The sequence below is a fragment of the Staurois parvus genome, unplaced genomic scaffold (genome assembly GCF_062004578.1).
Source record: "Staurois parvus isolate SC_StPar_1 unplaced genomic scaffold, SC_StPar_1.0 ptg000561l, whole genome shotgun sequence".
NCBI classification, from domain to species: Eukaryota; Metazoa; Chordata; class Amphibia; order Anura; family Ranidae; genus Staurois; species Staurois parvus.
This window is the reverse complement of record NW_028318357.1, coordinates 2,393,693-2,415,498: the sequence shown is the minus strand read 5'-3', so window position 1 is coordinate 2,415,498 and position 21,806 is coordinate 2,393,693. Positions and strand designations below refer to the sequence as shown.

The 21,806-nt window shown below is 35.9% G+C and overlaps 1 protein-coding gene across 1 annotated transcript in view; it reads right to left on the bottom strand.

Moving 5' to 3' along the window:
• Positions 1-435: 435 nt before the first annotated feature.
• The window catches only part of CNR1 (cannabinoid receptor 1), a 115,777-nt gene continuing 94,406 nt past the window's right edge, over positions 436-21,806 (bottom strand). Inside the window, exon 3 of the mRNA XM_089691309.1 lies at positions 436-9,525. Coding sequence (XP_089547435.1) covers positions 8,078-9,466 — 1,389 coding nt within the window. The 5' untranslated portion in view covers positions 9,467-9,525 and the 3' untranslated portion in view covers positions 436-8,077. The remainder of the gene's footprint in view (positions 9,526-21,806) is intronic.

Genomic DNA, 21,806 nt, shown 5'->3' with positions numbered 1-21,806 from the left:
TCTTCTTAAAAAATGCTGTATACCCTCTTGCCTACATAAATGGGATTTCCATGTAAACTGTACACTTTGTATGTTTTGGGCACTTTATAGTGAAATTCTGATGTCTGCCCTTCCACAGCTGTTGCTTGTAGCCTAATCTGAGTGCAATTGTTTCTTGATTTTGACTGGTACAATCTTATACTGAGGGCTAACCACAAAATGCAATTACCTTCAGATGGAACCAACGTATATAACTGGTTGAACATCAGTCTGCCACTAAATAGCAATAATATGGGGATGTGGTGCTCAAACAAATAGGGAACTCAATATATTCTTATAAAACCTTTCTAAAATGCAGCTGTTATGATTATTTATTGTGCATTCTGATTTTGCTTTTAATTAAAATATTAATAACCCACAAACAAGCATAATTACATGACAACAACACAGTGATCATATGTTTCAAAGAACAGTTTAATTACAGAGTATAAATAAAATATGGTATGGTAGTTTTATATTGGAAATATTACAGAAATACACTTTCCTACAGAGAGTGAAAATACTTTAAAAGACGATTATACTAGTACTTTTGTGTACATTTTTGAAACAGATTACTGAACAAAAGTTATTGTAGCAGAAACACGGGGAGTTACCAGCTGAACAAACATCAAATTACACAATATTCTTCTCATAGGAAGTTCAATGTTTGAATCACAGACAATATTGAATAATCTCCATTAATTACTGAGAGCAAAGCAAGGTATCACAAGCCAGCTGTGCACTTGCTGATGTACAGAGCATGACTGAGATCTGATACTGGGCTTTGACTCTTAATGAACCTCACTCAATGTACCTAGCTGTGAAAATGGAAATAAACTTGGGCTATTTTGATTTTCTACTTCTATTGGCTGAAAGAACAGGCTTTTTAAAGTATGTTTTAGCAGGCCTATAGGACTCAACTAGTCAGCAGACAGCATCGGCGCTTATCGATTCCACCATAAAACTGGAGATAATTTTCACTCAGCTTCTCAAGAGGTTTCCAACAAAATAAATTTATCATATTTACATACATTCAGCCCTGTTAGAGCAGATGACTTTTCTGTTCATCTTCAACCATTCCAACAGTTTTATGAAAAGGCCAGTGTAAGAAAACATTTACAGCAATTGCAACAACAAGATAATCTCTGTATGATACAAATTTACAAGTTTTTGTTTTTCTTCAAATACATATTTATACATTGTATGAACATTTTTTTAATAGACGATCAACACTAGATTAGACTGAACAGTTACTATTACAGTTCATACAAGTCAGGTTAAGAGATGGAAGTATATGAACACATTGAGACCTATTAGAAAGGTGCACTCAGTGTTACTGTTTTATAACAATAATTTAGTAGCTTTCTATCTTGTAAGGCACCATTCAGCTTATTCAAAAAATAAATTAATAAAAGCAATGTAATCATTTTTGCGAATATCAAACTCTGTTGGGTTCACATATTAATAGCAATCATGTGCAGTTACCTTGAGCAGTTTTCAACTGTTTGGGGTTGTGAAGACAAGGAATATTTTTTTGATTGGTTTTGAATGATGACTGCACTTTGCTTTAGTTTTATTTTAGATAAGGTATGTTTTACCATTGTGAATTTTAGTTGTAAAGTCAACACTTGCCTGGAAAAGCTTGTAGTAGTTAGTCACATTCAACTGAACCTGTTCAGTAACAGTGAAGTAGCTTCTTTAGTTATACCAATGACCTGGACAAATGAGAACCTTCACAGATGAGTGGATAAACTAAAAAACAAGATATAAAGGGCTAACAAGAAAATTGCGTGCTGCTCATTGCAAATAAAAACAACTTCCATATGTAATTTGTGCAAAGCAGGACTGAAAATAGATCAAGAATTTGGGGGATATATAGCAATGGTAAATTTTATTTTTAGGACACATTTCAATATATTTTTGCTTGTGTTGCTTATACTGTTTTTCTCTAGAGTTCTGGTATATATGCCCTAAATAATCAGGGTGCTTGGAAACTGCAAAGTTCAATGTTTCAAGTTAAAATATGTTGTTCAGTGATTGCATACTGCTTGTTTTAAGATTGGCCATAAGTATAAGGCTACATATGGTATTTAAAAATCTCTGGGAGCCTGAACCACACCATTAGCACCTATGGGAGCCCATATCTCACTAACCTAGATAATATATTAAGCCCATTAAATTGGCAAAACATATTAAAGTAGGAGGAGTAAGGCAAGGTTTGTATGATCTTTTGGGATCCATAAAGATTGTTTGAGACACTGGATTATGTAGAGTATGCCATGTTCATCTTTGATTGCATTGAAAGTGCAATCTACCATCTTGTTCATTTGTTGTCTAACAGCATATACAGTATACTGGCTTTTACTAATATAAATGTAATAATGCCTGATTAAAATTTATCAACACATTAGGTCTCTAGAAAATTAAGAGTTCTAAGTATATACGAGCACCTGTCAAAATATTGCTTTCGCTAGTGAGCTGCAACTGATAATAGTTATAGGTATGTATTACATTAGCAAAAAAGTGGATATAGTCCTTGGAGCTAGCTTTGCTCATTCAGCTATACATTTTATCACAGGATATTTTCAAGATGTTCTTGTTCCAGAAGCCATCATTGTTACTTTCATGAGAACATACATAATCAGCTAACCCAAAATTATATCAATGCCCTTTAACACATTAGTTCAATGGATGGGCAACATTTCTTAGACCCAGCTGAGAAGCTCTGGACAATCTATGTGCTTGCCTGTGAGACTTAGGAGAAATATTTCTAACAAAGAACTTACTATGTTACATGTGTGATGAAAGTCAAGGCAACACTTAGCAGCCTACTTATAAAAAACTGTTAAGCCAATGTTGCAGCATTCGCTCAGCCTTAACGAATATTCCCTGCAATGTGCCTAATATGTTTATTTTCTATGATTTTCAGCTCCATCTAGGGGTCATAATGCAATATTTTCCTGACTGGGGTATTTTGAGACAAAATTGCTTTATGGCTACTAGACGTAGCTGACAATGATAGGAAATAAACATGTTTACACATTACAGGGATTATTTGCAAAGGTTGTGCAAATGCTGTGATATTTGTATCACAATTTATTTTAAAATTGACCACTTAGTACTCTATAAAGAATCTTTAGAGTTGAATGCATGCTCCAAAAATAACTGCACATTTATGCAAGGTAACTTGGATTGTTAATTAAAAGTAAAAATGAGCACACCTTTATCAAACACTATGTCACATGTTCCAAGTGCCTTTAAGCTGACATATAACTATTACTTAAAAGTAAGAGAAAAAAAGTAAAAGCCTAAAATGTATATACAAGAGGTTTCATAAGGCCCTGTATATAAAAATAAAACAACACTGCAGATTTGCTTTTTAACACACTACACAGTAAATACAGAACATTGGAACAGTGATTTAGGTAGCTTATTTCTTTACACTAACTTAGCCCCAATAGGCTTGGCATGGAAATGAATAATGAATGCATGTCACAGACTTGTACACAATATGATTTGTCATATGAACAAGCACTAGTTTTAGTGCCAGACAGCCCCATTGTCCCGCTATTTATTTAAGTCTTGATAGTATAAAACAAACTGTAAAAGTTTTTGTTGCATGTACAAGAATACAGTTTCAAAAATGGCTCTTGGATGCATCTGCTTATTTTCACTTCATCTTATTTTTCATTTGATTGAATATTTATTATTACATTTCAGCATACCTTCAGCAAATGCCAGAAATTGATGACTAAGAATCTCTCATGTGCAAAATTATTTATTAGGTTTTTAAATGGCCTTCTTCTGAAGTATTGTGCTTTTGAATGCTGTGTAAGAATAAAAGAAAATGTGGTTCTTCCTGCACTGAGTACACTGGAAATAGCCTAAGGGATGTTGTATATTGTTTTAACGAGTCTTAAGCATATTTAATATCCTTATTTCTAATGAAATGTAATGCATCCTTAATACCTAGAAGACACCGAGACAAGCTGTTCTACTTAATTTACTGGCATAAAATATTAATGTGCTACTTTTTTAACTTTTCTGTAAGCTAGAAGACTAGCAATGAAATGGAAAATGTGTTTTCAGGTGTAAATGTTTCTCATAAAGACAGCTGGGTGGATTTACTAAAGAAGATGCAGTTCAACTAACAAAGTGAATGTGTTTTTTCACTTTTAAAAGTGAATGTTAGTGAATACAGTGAAGCTGTGCTCACTTTAGATACCTAATCATGTGGAAAGGAGATAAAAAAACGGATTTTTGCTAAAAAAGTGTCGGGTATTTAAAGTAACAGAGAGTCACCTAATTCACTAACATTTAGCCCAAAGTAAAATTCTCTTTTCTAGGGGAACAACCACTGGGTATTTAAAATGAACATGGGTTTACTGGGCTAAGTGAACTGTTTACTCCTTTAGAAAAACCAACTCCCAGTGTCTACTATAGAAACATTTTTGGTATACTAATATAGAATTGGTTGTTTGCGTAAATGCAGATGGTTTGTGTTTTCTCTAATTTTTTCAGCATATAAAAAAAACATATTCACTAAACTTTATGTTGCTATTAAAAAAAAAAAATATGTGAATCTTACTGACTTCTAATCAGCACTTTAAGTACTTAAAACTGTTCACAGTTGTCCATGGAGCTCAGTAATTCCTACTGCATTAACTGTGGTCCAGTAGGCTAATAGAACTCAAATACTTATGAATGTTACAAAGATGCAGCAGTACTGTGTGTATGTAAAGCTGGGTATATGCTTTGAGGTTTTATTTTGTTCAACCAGCAAAGCAAACAAATGGAAAAAAAACTTCACAGATCACTGCATCAACGCAAGCCACACTGATGCAAGGATCTCTGTGTCATTGTATTCTGATGGGTGCGGCCCTTCTCCAATCAAAATACACTGATCAGTGGTGCAGCTATTGATTCAAAGCTCTGACCGAATGCCGGTTTTCCAGCATGGCTGTTTGACAGAAGCCAGTCGTTTCAGCTTCTGTTGAGCAGAGATGCACATGTTTTCTGCTTAACCATCCAAATTTTGGTATGTGTATAACCTGCCTAAAGGGAGCAACTCTTCAGCAACCACGAGCTTCAGCAGGACACTTAGTATACATTTGTTTTATCCTAAGACAATGTAAAAGAAACCTGCACCATTGTGAAGCTCCAATAAGCAATTGTACTAACTGCTTTCCTTTTATACTAGTAGAGAATATCTGATTCACTAGAAACTTGTATTGGTTTATCTGTTGTTTAATAGAATACCTGCTAAAAGTGATGCTCAAAATGTCTGTAGGCTGTGTTTTTTGTTGAGCTTAAAATTGTGTCTCTTTTGGTGGTCATCAGTTGGTCAAAATTCCTTGTTTTGTCTTTTTTTTTCTTAAAAATTATGTTACTTTAGTTTGAACAAGACACAGGGGTTTCAAGCAGTTTAGGAAGAACGCTTAATTTAGAGAGTGAATTATGGATTAAACTGAATCAGTTCATATAAAACTGTGTAAGAAAATACCATCAGTATTGTCCTTAGGACTATCAGTAGCATGCAAAAAGTCATTTTATTTTGGCACTTTTTACTTTCTATGAAAATAAAGAATATATCATAATTGTAATATGAAATTGTTAACTTAACCTTCCTTACTCCTTCATACTTACAAACTTACAATATTAAACTTTTATTATACAGTTAACTAATGAAAAACTGTATTGGGTAATTACACGTATAGAGTAGTTTATGACACTGTTACCTTTTCAAGGGTTATTTTATAAATGTGAAGTTCATAAAATGGGTAATTATAATATTGCAGTAGAGTACAAAAATCAGCACTTACATTTGTGATCAAAGATCAGTTCAATGAATGGTTAAAATAATAACATGCTCCATAACCAATGGCATCGCCAGTGGAACTATAAGCTATGGAGGCTAGACATGAGGTACTCAACACAGGACTATAACACAGATCATTCACATTCACAGTGCTTCCTCTTTGCAAGATAGCTCTTCCAGTTTCTCTTATGAACTACATGTAATTCCCAGATATAATTTTTTTAGACAAATTCCTTGTTTTATGTTAATAAATGCATGTCAGTGAAGTCAATTTATTAACTTGTTGGTGACATCAGAGACATTTGCCTTCCTTGACTTGTCCTGATTCAATACACATTCATCAGCAACATAGGGTATTCAGACAGGTGTCTATTAGAATTTAAAAATTGCACCATGTCAAATTAGGATATTTCTAATCAAAAAATTCTATCAGAAGTAAGCAGTGACAGCAGTTTACGAATGGCCCAGACATGACCCAGTGGCTAAATGACCCAGTGAAATCTTGAAAGAGACAAATCTTTACACGTGATCATTTTTCCCTTAATAAATAGGCACTAATTAATAATAACTAGAATACATGTTATTAAAACCAAAGTACAGTGCCTAAATAAAGGGAACATTGGTCCTCTTTTTCTTTTTTTTACTTTGATAATTGATTTTCATATTAAAGTTACCCGGATATGACACATTTTGTTGTAATAGTAATTATGTTTTGTACTTCACAAAAATAAAAATTTGTGCATCAATGAACATTACATTAGTCATATGGGATATAGTATCCATTTAAAGCATTACTTCAACAGAGGCATTACCATAGCAGCATTCATTTTAAAAGGTGAGCTATCAATATTCTGTGTGGTGTATATTTATAGGCTCCAAATGTAATTTATATATGCAGTACTTGTTTATGATTTTAACATGTCATTTCATATGAAGGATTTGATAATTTAGTGCTTTTCTAGAAGACATATTTTTTTTCTTTAAACTAATTCATGATTCAGTATTTCATTTTAGTAAAACAGTAAAACAGTAAAGGAGCTGTAGTCTTATCACAAATCTGTTAATACTTTGTAGACAAAAAGTTTAATTCTCAATTAATTCAATAATACTATGGTAGAACTCAACTTTAGAAACTGAATTCATGTGCAAATAGTGCAACAAGAGCTATATTATACTTAGTCATAGTTGTCGGTCATTTTTTAATAAGATGACCTATTTCGTTATTTACAAACAGACATGCACATTACATTGACTAACACAAAGAAATACATTAAATTGTAACATTACATTAAAACTTATTAAAAGTTTTTATATAACTTTTTTAACTTGATAGCTGTACGATCCTGTACATTTAAAACATATAGGATTTCAGTAGTTTAGATCACTGACTTCCACCTACTTCTATGTATGATTAGGTACATTAAATTCACAACAGTATTGTTATACACTGTCAATCTTTGAACAAACAGCTGATAGCACATCAATGCCCTTGCTTGCAGAAGACATCTTTTCCATTCCATTTAGTTACAAAATGTTACAAGACATCTCTGGACTTTAAGGTTTAAAGAAGTCAGTCCTACATTATGTTAAATACACATTATTATTCTACAGTAGGACCTTACATAAATGTGATGCCTACTGTTCTATACTGAATGTCAAATAAGATTCCATTTTACCACAATCAATTCAAGCACATATTAAGGTCTCCATTTCTGTGCAAGTAAAGCAAACCATATTCAATCTTTCAGTGTCAAACTTGTAGATGAAATTTCTCTGCATTTTGCAAACCAGAAGATTACCTCTAATTTCTAGAACTATATTAGCCATAACTTTCATCATAGTGATGTGAGGTATTAAAATGTCTTCCAATTTTCTATTTGTTTGCATGTCTTGACAAACACAATACATAAGATAAAGGTCCGAATGGACAACACAGAATACTTTAAGGACTACAAACAATACTTTAAAAAATGTAAATCTATATCAGATTTGTTCAATTTGTTTTCAAAATAAATGAAACTATATAATTAAAAAATATTCTTGTATAATAAAATTTGTGCTCTTTTTGTATTCTAAACTAAGGATTGTAACAGAGTAAAACTTTTTTGTGAGCTCTCCATTTTCCTTACTGCCTTAATTTTGTATGAATAGTAGGGATACTGGTTGCTGTATTTCTCTCAATATACTTAACTGAGATTAAGAGGGGCACACTCCACTTTCCTTTCTATCGGCATGACTGACTTACACTGCTTCAGCAGATGTATCTGTAGATACTGACATGGTCACTTTGGCGATCTTTACTGTGCTTTTAATGCAGCTTTCAGCTGCTCGGTGGACGTTACTATTATGCGCATGTCTGTTCTGACAGTCAGACTCCATGCTGTTATCAAGAGGCTGTGCAGTCCCTTCACAAGTAGGGAACATGCTACAAAATGCACTTCTTAAGTCTTTGCTTCGAAGAGCGTAGATGATGGGATTCACAGTTGAATTAAGCAAACAAAGCATGCTGCAGAAGGCAAACACTGTCTTTACGGTCTTGTTCATCTTTCCAAAGACATCATAAACCATAATGGCGAGGAGAGGACCCCAACAAATGATTAACACCACTAAAATAAGGACCAGGGTCTTTGCTAACCTAATATCCATACGAGCCTGGTCCGGTCTAGTGATGTGCACTTTGCCATCTTCTGATGTATGAACTATGATGCTCTTTTGAGTGCCCCGTTGCAACATTCTCACAGCGTGGGTGTGAGCTTTCCACAATATATACATATATGCATACACTATAAATAACAAAAGAACACTGGTTACCCCAATCCAAAACATCAGATAGGTCTCATCAATAAGAGGGAAAATATCTGAACATATGGATTTTAGTTTCTTGCAATTCCATCCTAGCAGAGGAAGCACAGCAATGACAATAGCTATCGTCCACATCATACAAAATGCAATGACAGCTTTTGTCCTTGTGACTATTCTTTTATAGGACAATGGCCTGTGTATGGAGATGTACCTGTCTATTGCAGTTAGAAACAGACTGCCAACTGAGGCTGTGAATGAAGCTGTGACGCCCCCTAGTTTGAACAGAAAAACATTTGGGCTGTCTATCCGATGGAAAACATGGAAATCAACAAAACTGTAGACAAAAATGACACTGCCTAGAAGATCAGCAACTGCCAAGCTTCCAATAAAATGGTAGGAGGGTCTGCATCTCAAAGTACGAGACTGCAAGATGACACACAGCACAAGCATGTTCTCCAGCACAGTAAATGTACCCAGGGTTATGGAAAGAGCAGCGATAACTAGCTGTTGGCTTGGGGTAAGAATCATAAAGCATTCCATGTCCATGAAGTTGTTTCCACATTGTATATTGTCATCACCATCTTTAAAAGAAGTGATTGACTTGTTGTAAAATTCAGTTGCATTAAATGAATCCAGATGTAGGGTACTTTGACCGTCTATTATTTTTTCTTGATATGAGGATAAAGGTAGTTTCTGTGGGTAATAGCCCAGTTTAGAAAGATCACTCTTTGTGTCTTCATACTGGACTTCGTTAGGTCCCATGTAGTGAAGGTCAGTAGTAATTGTTCTGAATGTGGTGTCTGCCAGGCCATCCAAAATTGACTTCATCACCTCAAGTTTCTGTTAAATATATTCCCAGTGGAAAAGATAGACTGTTGGCTCCACACCTGCAGCAGAGTAAACAACATAGAAATGGTAAACAGGCAAAATGAAATTTCGTATGTCTAGTCAAGATGAATTATATCCTGTAAATGAAAGGCTGTTCTTCATCTATTAAATTGCTCAAATCAATAATAAACTAAAATATTTTGATGAGCTAACAGTCAATAATGTTAGGCAATTTGAAATTGCTACACAGAAAACATGTGAAAAAATAGACAGAGTAAGTTGAAATACTGTTGGCATATTTAAAAATTGAGTTTTACACCCAGATAGTTTTCTGCAACGAAGGATTTTTCATGTACTTTCAGAAATACAACAATAATGCAGACTGTATGTCTAATATATATATATATATATATATATATATATTTTTTTTTTTTTTTTTTTTTTTTTTTGCTGAAATGCACTTACACTCATCACATAAGATTTCATCACTGCCAGAATTCCTAGTTCTGACTAGCTCTGTAGCCACTGAAAAACTAAACAAGGATGTAAGGCTTCTCTAATGGATTTTTTAATAATGTAGCATTCATTAGTATTTGGGAAGCCCTACTATGAAAGGGACATTATTATTGTGACAGTCAAATGAAAAAAAAAGAAAATCGTTCAAGTAATGTGAGATGACACACACTGGTATCCATCCAAAGCTAATTTTCCTAATTGAGTATAGCTTGTTTTGGTTGAAAATAAGCTTTTACTAACTGAGGTCACCCCAAAAAAGCTTTAAACTTTTTTAATTACTCACAAATAGAATCTGTTTAGTGTGCTATAGTCAACAGCTCTTTAACTTTCTAAGACTTCAGTCCTTATCAGAAATCAGTCAAGCTGAGACAGATTGGCTATTAGGAGAATGTCTGCCTTAGATATCTATTCATTCTATGGTTCTTTTTGTGCTATCCCTACCTAACAGCCAGTCTATCACAGCACAGTGAAGACTAAAATTTTAAACTACAATTAAATCTTTCTGTGGAAGTTAATGAGCTGAGAGTTATAAATAATTGATCAGTCTCCCTCTCTGAGTAAGTAAAAACATTTTAACCCTTTCTTGGAAAACCTCTGTGAATTTTAGACAGAAATAAACCTTGGATTTATCATACATTATACTAGAACAACTAGAGTACTACAATGCAGAACACAGTAATTACTTTGAAAGCTAAAAACTCTCTGTTACTGAAATATTCATAACGTTGTCTTAGACCAAACCAGCATTCCAAAAATCCAATCATCAAATAATGTTTTGCAAGGAAAACCTTTCTTCAATTTTGTTCAGAAAAACAAAAAGTATCTTATATAGCTTCTTTCAAAATTTTTACAATTCAAATGGGTTATCTGCTTTTACTAATCTTCCATTTCTATGCATGCTTGTTGCTTGTTTTTAACAGTTGCTGACTGGAGGCATGCTACATACGATATGAAAATAAAAACCTTTGCAGAGATACATAGGTCATAGTGGACATGCCCTTACCTCTTCTTCAATGGCTGCGGATCACTGCAGCACTCTTACTAGCAATTCCCCACTTTCAAAGTGACACCTAGGACTTGCTGAGTAACAGTGGCAGCATCTGCTGCTGGCTCAAGCACAAACTCGCAACAGTTTTTCCAAAATAATCTTCTAGGACAGCATGTGAGATATAGACACCTTTTCTAACAGTTACCAGGAAAGCATCACCAAAGACACTTTAAAAGAAAGTCCTTCTTCCAAACTTCTCATTTTTTGTGTTTCATTTATTATTGTATTATAACTACTGTTATTATGGCTAACCTTTTGTTCCACCCACCCTTTTACCTACCTATCTCCCCTATGAGCACCTGGTAGGGTTCTCTACTTAATTGCCCTGTAGGACCCCTCCTCAGTATTGGAAGGAGGTGACTGGGTTACCCTTCTCCTTTTGTGCCTGGTGAAGGCCATATAAAACTCCATTGACAGAAACCAGCATGGGCAGCAAGAGTTCTTAATCCAAGTGTACTGTCTGCAGTGTAGGGGACTTTGTGGCAGGGGCCCATGCAGGAGCTGCATTGAGTATGTGGCCTAGCTGTGTTCCTGTTTGATTGGATGAAGCTAGGTGTTAATCATGGGCTGGGTGAAGTAATTTCCAAGCACTGGAGTCTCTGGTTCCAGGCCTTGTTCTCAGTGAAGAGAAAGGGGAAGGGCCAGCTGGTGCTTTAATGGGGGGTTCCTTCCAGCATTTGCTGTCAGGAAATGCAGGAAGGTACAGTTGGAGGAACTAACATTTTGGATTCTTCAATGCAAGTTGAAGCTCAGGTGCATATAGGCACCCTTAGCACCAGAAGGAAACAGGTAAGCTGGAGGTTGCTGTACCTACTTCCTTTCACCTATGTTTGTTCCTAGGTTTTCACCTAGCCTGTAATCTGTTACTTGGGTGCCTTGGTGTTAGGATTATTTTGACAGGGCAATGTTGGGCTTCTTAGGGGGTTTCAGGGGTCCTGACAGATTCCCTCTCTTGACTGGTTCACTTTGGGACATCCTGAGAGAGGAGGAGTACCAGTACCTGTAGCAACCAACTAGTGCCTGTAGCAAGGGGTGTTGGCTTCCACCTTCTAATCCTTAAGTCTTTCTTGGTAGATATGTGCCCAGATCTCCAACTCCTGTTCTGTCATTTGTAGTGGTCCCTCAAAAGGTGAAACTTTTGTGGGATTTCCTGGCCTCAGTATTCCATTCTACCTGGATTAATCCAGTGAGTAAGTCTAGTGGAAGTAAACTTTCTGCACTTTAAAGGGAGAGGATGATGAATACTTCTGTAAGCATACTAATTCCAAGCAGTAGGAGAAACCAGTATATTTATTTTTTAAATCCACTGTAGGCTCACAGAACTCATTAATTAATCTTAATTGTTTCTATTAGCTGTTACCTGTGTGTGACTGCCTCACATGTGTATGGCTTGCATTCTTGTACATGATACAATCTCCAGACTGTTAACACAACACGCTGGCAGAAATTTCATCTCCTCTTATCTCACAGAGCCTTCTGTTCCCACTAGAACAGAACTCAAGAGGCTAACTGATAAATCTTCTCAGCTCTTGATCACTGCCTGTGTTACCTGATATACTATGATCTTCATTCACTTGGTATTGGACTGATGGGACCTCATTTACTGTAAATACCTCAGTGGTTATGTAGCGCTATATTCATATCCTTGCCATAACCTTAAACAGAGTTCTGTCTCTTGGGGTAGGTCTACAGTCTTGGCACAAGTGTGTATTTTTTTGGGCCCAAGATATTATATTGTACTTCACTCCTGGGGCTGATGTGGAGTAACCATTTTGTGCTACTGAGGTGGTTTTGCATGTGGAGTCACATTGGGGTTTATTTACTAAAGCTGGAGAGTCCAAAATCAGACTCCCTTCTGCATAGAAACCAATCAGCTTCTAACCTCAGCTTGTTCAATGAAGCTTTGGCAATGAAACCTGGAAGCTGATTGGTTTCTATGCAGAAAGGAGTCTGATTTTGGACTCTCCAGCTTTAGTAAATAAACCCCATTATGTCTGCTATTATGTCTTCCTGGAAATCAGATGCTTAAACCATCACCAGGACAGGTTGTTTAGATCCCAGTTTATTATGCATTCGAAATACCCATACATGCACAACACCAACTTTGGATGTTCACTGTGTTATATGTTACAACTTAGGTCTCACATGCTTTTTTTCACTACCTCTAAGTTGAGTATTTCATATTCTTTTTCCACTTTTGGTAAAGGCCTCCAGGTTCATTAACCTTCCATCTAGTATTACAAGTGGGTGGTAGTATTGATTGTCTATGCCACTGATATTATGCAACTACGCCCCTGATATTATGCATTGTGCAATTCATGTTTTCTGGATGTTTTCATACCATACATTGGGATTGGGTCCCGGTTAGACTAACCTTGCATGCGAAAATCAGTGAGAAAATCATACAAATAGGAAATTACATTTCTGGGAGGCATTCTGTGCTACATCTGTGTACAGAATTGGTACACAGATGTAGGTTGGCATATTGCATTGTATTTTACAGATAATCACAGTGATATGGATTGAAAAGGAAAGGTACCTTTTAATAACATTCAGTTACAAGATGACTTGTGTAGCAATTGTATATGCTATATATATTTGTTTTTTTTTGCTATCTGTTCCTTATTAGCCCTTATCAGCCCCAATTAATCCCCTCTTCCCTTAGCTACTATGTTTCTATTTTTCTACTGATTTCTTTATTTAGAAACATTTCAATATTATTTAAACTTTTTTATTTTATTTTATTAGTTTTGCTTGTTAATATTCTGTGAGTCACATTAAAAAAGTGAAAAATCTGCTATTGCATTAGTAAATAACTTTGTAATGCTTTTTTTTGTATCAGTATAAATTGTAGAATAAAATGTACACTTTTCGTTAATGATAAAAATAAATAAACTAATACTGATCAAACTGCAAAAAAAATAAATGTTCTTGTTTTTTTCCACAACAATATCACCATAAGAAGGCATTGTTTGTCCTACAAATAAATAATAGTTACAAAAAAAAAAAAATATATATATATATATATATATATACTATGTTGCCAAAAGTATAAAGTATTGGCCTTTATACACACATGAATTTAATGGCATCGCAGTCTTAATCCGTAGGGTTCAATATTTAGTTGGCCCACCCTTTGCAACTGTAACAGCTTCTACTCTTCTGGGAAGTCTGTCCGCAAGGTTTAGGAATGTGTTTATGGGAAAGTTTGACCATTCTTCCAGAGGCGCATTTGTGAGATCAGGTACGGATGTCAGATGAGAAGGCCTGGCTCTCAGTCTCCTCTCTAATTCATCCCAAAGGTGTTCTATCAGGTTGAGGTAAGGAGGCCAGTCAAGTTCCTCCACCCCAAACTCACTCATCCATGTCTTTATGGACCTTGCTTTGTGCACTGGTGTGCAGTCATGTTGGAACAGGAAGGGGCCATCCCCAAACTGTTCCCTCAAAGGTGGTAGCATAAAATTGTCCACCTTTTTATAATTTGTTAAAGTTCTCATAAGTGCTTACTTTTATCCTTAACATGCCATACAATTCTACCAAAAACTATTCTTAAATTTAGCTGGAACATATCTGACTTTACTCTTTTCCAAATTCAGCTCTTTTTTAATACTGCTTTACACTTATTCTCCAGATATACAGTGGGTATAGAAAATAATCATCCCCTTTAAAATAATCACATTTTGGTGCTTTGCAGCCTGAAATGAAGACAGACACAGTTTTTGTTTTATCCAACTGTATTTACTCAGTGAAACTTATAACATCTAAATGAAAGATATAACACCAACTTGTCAGAAAAAATAAAAAAAAATGAAAAACAGAATCATTGAGTTGGAAAAAGGATCACCCCCTTGTGTCAGTATTTTGTTGAACCACCTTTTACTTTAATTACAGCCTTTAGTCTGTTGGGATATGTCTCTACTAACTTAGCACATTTAGACTTTGCAATATTTGCCCACTCTAAGTTCAGGTAAATTTGATGGTGACCCGCATGTGGACTGCAGTATTCAAGTAGTTCCACATGTTTTCAATGGGTTTTAAGTCTGAACTCTGACTAGGCCATGGAAGGACATTCACCTTTTTCTCCTTCAACCACTGTTTGGTCATTTTGCTGTGTGCTGTGGGTCATTGTCATGTTGGAAGGTAAACTTTCTTCCATTGAAAACTTTCTGGTAGAGGGCAGCAGATTTTCCTCACAAATTTAACAGTATTTTGTCCCATTCATTTCTCCTTCTATTCTTATAAGTGCTACAGTCCCTGCTGCAGAGAAACACCCCATAACAGGATATCACCACCTCCATGCTTTACTGTGGGACTGGTGTTATTTGGATGGTGAGCTGTACTGGATTTCTGCCAGACATATTGTTTAGTGTTGAAGCCAAATAATTAAATTTTAGTCTCATCCGTCCATAACACCATTTTCCATGTGGTCTCAGAATATTCAAGGTGCGTTTTGACAAAGCTCAGTCGTGGCTACATGTGGCCTTTCTTGAGGAGTGTCTTTTTTCTTGCAACCCTCCCATACAAGCCACATTTGTGGATAATTTGTGATTCTGTTGTCACACAATGACCATTGTTTGTCATAAATTCCTGCAACTGCTTCAATGTTGCTGTAGGCTTCTTAGTAGCTCCTCTGACCAGTTTCTTCCTGGCCTTTTCATCCAGATTGGAGTGACGTCCTGATCCAGGGAGGGTCTGCGTTGTACCACATACATTCCACGTCTTAATAATAGACTTCACTATGCTTCTAGAGCCTTTGAAATTTATTTGTATCCATCTCCTGACTTGTGCCTGTCCACAATTAGACCTTTTGACAGTGCCTTGCCACCCATAGTTGATTGTTTGCTTCAGTTGCACTATCAGGGACTGAAATGTTCCAGAAAAGCTACTTTCTATGCTGAACTAACCAAAATGACTACAGCAGATCAAATGACTTTGTGCGCCATTGAGAAGGTGATTAACTACACCTGATTGAATTTACAATACATTTTTAAGGGGGGGGGGGTGATCTCTGCTCAGTGATTCTGTTTTTGAATTTTTTTCTGACATGTTGGTGTTACAGGTGGAACTCGAAAAATTTGAATATCGTGCAAAAGTTCATTTATTTCAGTAATGCAACTTAAAAGGTGAAACTAATATATGAGATAGACTCATTACATGCAAAACAAGATAGTTCAAGCCGTGATTTGTCATAATTGTGATGATTATGGCTTACAGCTCATGAAAACCCCAAATCCACAATCTCAGAAAATTTAAATATTACACGCAATCAATAAAACAAGGATTGTACATAGAACAATATCGGACCTCTGAAAAGAATAAGCATGCATATGTACTCAGTACTTGGTTTGGGCCCCTTTTGCAGCAATTACTGCCTCAATGCATGGCATGGAAGCTATCAGCCTGTGGCACTGCTGAGGTGTTATGGAAGACCAGGATGCTTCAATAGTGGCCTTCAGCTCTTCTGCATTGTTCGGTCTCATGTCTCTCATCTTTCTTTTGGCAATGTCCCATAGATTCTCTATGGGGTTCAGTTTACTGGCCAATCAAGCACAATAGTCCCACGGTCATTGAACCAGGTTTTGGTGCTTTTGGCAGTGTGGGCAGGTGCCAAGTCCTGCTGGAAAATGAAGTCAGCATCCCCATAAAGCTCGTCTGCGGAAGGAAGCATGAAGACCAGGTCTGTTTTTCTTTAGCCCAGGTAAGATATATATTAATATATATATATATATATATATATATATATATATATATACATAATTTCTTAGTGAAGTTGAAATGAAATTGACATATTGTATAAATGCTTGCTGTCACAAAATAATAATAAACAATGGAATTTTCAACTTCAAAATTGTCACTTATAATACATGATAATTTAAAGTGTGAATTTCTGTACTGACTGTCTTTCTGGCTGTATTTTACAGTTAAGTTACAGTGCTTTCACACTGATCTGATTTTCTTCTGCTTTTGCTTTAAGAAAAGCAGAAGAAAATCTTGTGATCATGTAATCCTATGGAACTCTTCACACTGATCCTTTGCGGGTCCGCTGGATTTTTAAAAATCCTTCTTGCTGCATTTTTAGTGCAGGTTTGGTGCAGTAAAAAAAAAATGCACCAAAAACGCACTTCCCCTTTGAGATGAATGGAAAATGCCGCAAAACTCATCAAAAAAGCAACCGTGTTGCATTTTTTTTTATGTTTTTTAAGTCACATGTCCTTTAACAAATGCACCACAAACTCATAAGCAATCAAGTGTTTTTTTCATTCAGGACCAAGTAAAAAGTTTGCAGGGGTAGCAAGTGTGGTATGGCTACTGTATTTACCATCTGTGTTCTTCCCCATCATCTTGTTCAACTGCTAAACCTTCTAGGTGTGGAGGAGCCCATGACTCTCTCCCTGCATCACACAGTAAAGCACTTGAAGCCTTAGTGGCTAATCATCAGGCCTCAGCAGCACTATCACATGATAGCAGACCTTAGCCTGGTCCTTAGTCTATTGTAAGTTCCCACCTAATGTATGGTCAGCTAGTGACACTGTACTACTTGTGGGGGGTGATGAAGATTTTATTTTTTTTTTACACTGATTGCTTTTATACCCATAAAGGCTGTAAAAACAATAGTTTCTCCTTCTCTCTGGCTGCATTTTTGCAGCCATTGAGAAATACTGTGAGAGCTGTGATTGGTCACAGCTTGTCACATGGTACAAGGCTGTTGTGAATAACCTTGTACCATGTGACCTCTGTGATCATTCACAGATTTCACACATAGTGATCAATGTTGTCAGGAAGTGACACCTTGCTTACTACTATTCATGTGATCACTGATTGGCCAATCAGTGATCACGTGATTGGGACCTCACACAGAGGTCCCGTACAGCGAGGTGAGAAGTTCATAAGAAGTATTGAATGTCAGGGTGTATGGCAGGACAATGACTAGAAGAGGAGAGGAGATGATTTTGTACAGAATGATGGTTATATTTGTGGAAACTAGTAATGGAATGTATGCATACAATTCACCCTTGCTGACTGGCTGCTGCACAAGGTAAACAGGATGCTATGATTTATGGGCAGGCCAGCTAATATCATTGAAATGCCAAAGTTGTCTGAAAGTGGTACCCATCTGAAAGATACCTCTCCACATATCCATAAGTATCCAGGTATAGCAAAACAGGCAGATTTGCAGCCAACTCTAACTTGTGCTGATAGAGTCACACGTCCTAATTTGTGCATTAATTTACATTCTGACAGTTTTGACAGAATCATGTTACTTTAATTAGGGTCCTGCTGCTTATTTGAGATTATAATTTATTGATAGTTTTCCTTTAATAGCATCTGAGTTAGAGGATAAGATAACCTTTATTTTTTTTCTTAGACGTCTGCAGAGCTGCAGCAGATCATAGGTGCAATATCAGGTTCCTGCATACTCTCAGTACAGCTGTCTGCCCATACCTCCCATACAGGCCTACAATTACTGAAATCCAGAAAGAGTCAATGAAGAACAAGAGCACTCACCAGCACCCTCACAGTTCATTTAGAACTGCAAGCCTTCTGCCGCAGTGGAAGATTGGTACTTGTAGTTTATTAATTCACAGCTTGCTGTAAATGATTGATGTGGCCATGTGGCCAGAGCCCTGCACAGCTGCGCTGTTTTTAAATTGTGACAGCATGTGTGGGGAGAATATTCCCCGCCCGCTGTCACAAATTGGGATTGGAAGGGGAAGGATTTAGTAACATGTTACACCCTGACTAACATCCTGAATAATGTACTAAAGATGAACCTATCCTTGGACATGATACAAGCTTGTGTAAACTATTTTTACAATTGTAATGTAGGAGGGAAACTTCCAAACACTACCGCAGGCATTTTGCTGTCTCTTACATCCTATAAACCTGACATAATAATAATAGTAAACAAAATCAGCACTATAAATGTTCTCACAGTCACCAACCTGATTCAAAGCACCATTGGAAGCCTGAATGCGATTGGTGATAAAGAAAGCATACAGAAGAAAATATACACAGTACAGAAGTCAGGAAGTACACTGTTAGTAAGCAAAGCTGGAGTATTTGTCACGCAGATTATATCCTACATATCACATGAAGCTGTCCATAAAAACATTTTGGACATCTGTGTAGGCATATATATAGTCTCTGGATTAAAAATTCAAATTATGCCAACACCATAGAGTAGCTGTTTCCAAAGCTATAAGGGACTCTGTAGGCACAAGAACAGAAGGAAACAGCACATCTAAGTGTAGAAGGTTAAAGGCACTTTAATGGTTAAAAAGTAAACAACTCAAAATGATGGAAGAATAAGCACTTGCGATCATGTAAATCCCACTGTGTAGTCCCAGGTAATCCCACTGGGTGCCTCTGTGACTTTGGTAGTAAACCGGTAGCGACGCTGGTGAATTCCTGCGCTCTCTGTGACATGATTACAACTGCGTATTTTGCTATCTTTGTGAGTTGTTTAATTTTTAACCATTAAAGTGCCTTTACCTGCTACACTTAGATGCGCTGTTCCCTTGTGTTCAAGTACACTGTTAGAGATTTTCTCGCCATCTACCTTCAGTAGATTACAGAAAACTCAGATTAAGGCAATAACAAGACATGAAGCTACACTACAGATAAATTATCTCTATTAAACAAATTATTCCGTATTAAACAAAACCGTGGTACACAAACTTTCCTCAAGTTAATTCTATGAAGCACTTCACTCAGTAAGAACAAAATTAAGCATTTACCAAGCAAAGTGTGTCAGAAAAGTTCAGGATGATTGCCTATGTACCAGGGCTTTGCTGAATACAAACATATTATCATTGATCCAGAGTTTGGCTTCCTTTTTTATTTGCCATTAGTTGTCTGTGGCTGGGATGAGATGAGAGCCAACACTCGTGGCTGAATGGCTGGACAACAAGTATGTGAAGCAGAACTATAGATCAGTTAAGGTAAATTGAGTAAACATTGAGATTTAAGTATTTGTTGTGTTTACTGGAATGCATCGTTAACTCCCTGATTGGTTTCAGCTATTGCATTTTCAGTAATGCACTTAAACTGATATTTAGATGGTTTCATTTTAATATATCAAAATATTTTTTTAATTAATTTGAATTTAGGAATACAAGTCAAGTTAGGAATACAATCAAGGTTATGGAGTAAATAAAGAGAAAACCACAAGGACAGTTTTAAAGGGATGAGCCAAACTGAAATTAATGGGAACCAAATCTGTCAATTCAAATATGCCCATTTTCTGGGCTACTAAGCAAAAAAATAGCTTAGGGTGAGCACTGACATGGGAGTACTTGTACCAGTGCAAAAATGATAAAAAAAATAAATAAATGTTGCTAGGAGCAGTAACCTTGTAAAGCACTGAGATTTACAAAGGACAAATTACTAAATTGCCTGCACATATGGCATTTCTCCTCTGACTTTTATTTTTTAAAAATACATACAGACCTTTGGGGGGCCTTTTTTTTTCTAAATGTCACTTTTGCTGAAGCACATCCTATAGCAAGAATGAAAAAAAATGAGTAGAGTCCCTCAAAATCTGTGAATTTTGCATACAACATTGCATGCCACATTCACACCTATGCTCATCCCAGGAATACCCCCATTTTTTTGTGTGAATGCTCCAGTATCAACACACAGAGCAAGTCAGTCTCAACACTTCTAAAGAAGTGGAATCTTATTTCGAGAAATGTGTCCAGAAGAAACTCCAACCAATCACATGTCCAATTGAATAGTATTATACAGTGATGATATTTTGAGTCATTTCTATGACCAATAATTACAATTGATACAGATAGATTATATGCAGATAGGTAGGAGTAAGGGTTAATGACATATATTAAGACACTGTATTAGAAAACCATGATATAAGTTGTATGATTTTTATCATTTTTTACTATGCAACTAATAAAAACTTAAATTGGTTTTAAAATATTTATGTTATGATCTGGTATCTTAAAAGTCCACCTTTGCTTTCGGTATTGTTATAGGTTATCTAATCACAGCCTAAATTTTCACATTCACTCTATGATCCCAAACTACTTACTGAATCTACTAAAGAGTGAAGCTGAACAGATTCAGTTTTATGATTTGAGTATTACATTTTCTTCTCCTTTACTGTCATAGAATGCCTTTAATAAAAATGATTTAAAATGTAACATATTAAGTTGGTATATATTAATGATATAAATAAAACAATCTTGGAATTATGCTACTTCTTGACTGCCATAACCATGCTGTTTATTTATACTATATTATATCTGTTTCTCCTCTGAATAATTGATGGTTGAAGTTAATTTTCTAATCCCTCCTCATGTATCAAGTAGCCATAATTGCTAAACCACTGTTGTGGCAATATCAATGTTTGTACTATTCTTCAGGTCTTCTTGTCCTATCCCAAGCTGCAACCATTCTGGTCCAAGATTAGAGAATTCTCCCAAATAATTACAGACTACACTGTGACCCTACATTGTTTATGTTACACCTTTCCTTAGGTAAAATCCTACCAAAAATCCATACTGTCCTGTATCCCTTTAAAATGGACCCCTACCTCCCATGGTAACCATGTGGATTTGTAAAGTAGAAGAGATAAGGTTGATGAAAAATGTTGTTCTTTACTCTAAAAATAAACAGGAAATTGAAGAAAAAAATGGTTATAATTGATAGAATTTATGTTTTCAGTAGGAAAACTGCAAGAGACAAGAAACTCCTGCACAGCAATTTATAAACACCTGAAGCTCCCATTGATGTTCACCGACCCCACCCAGTGATTTC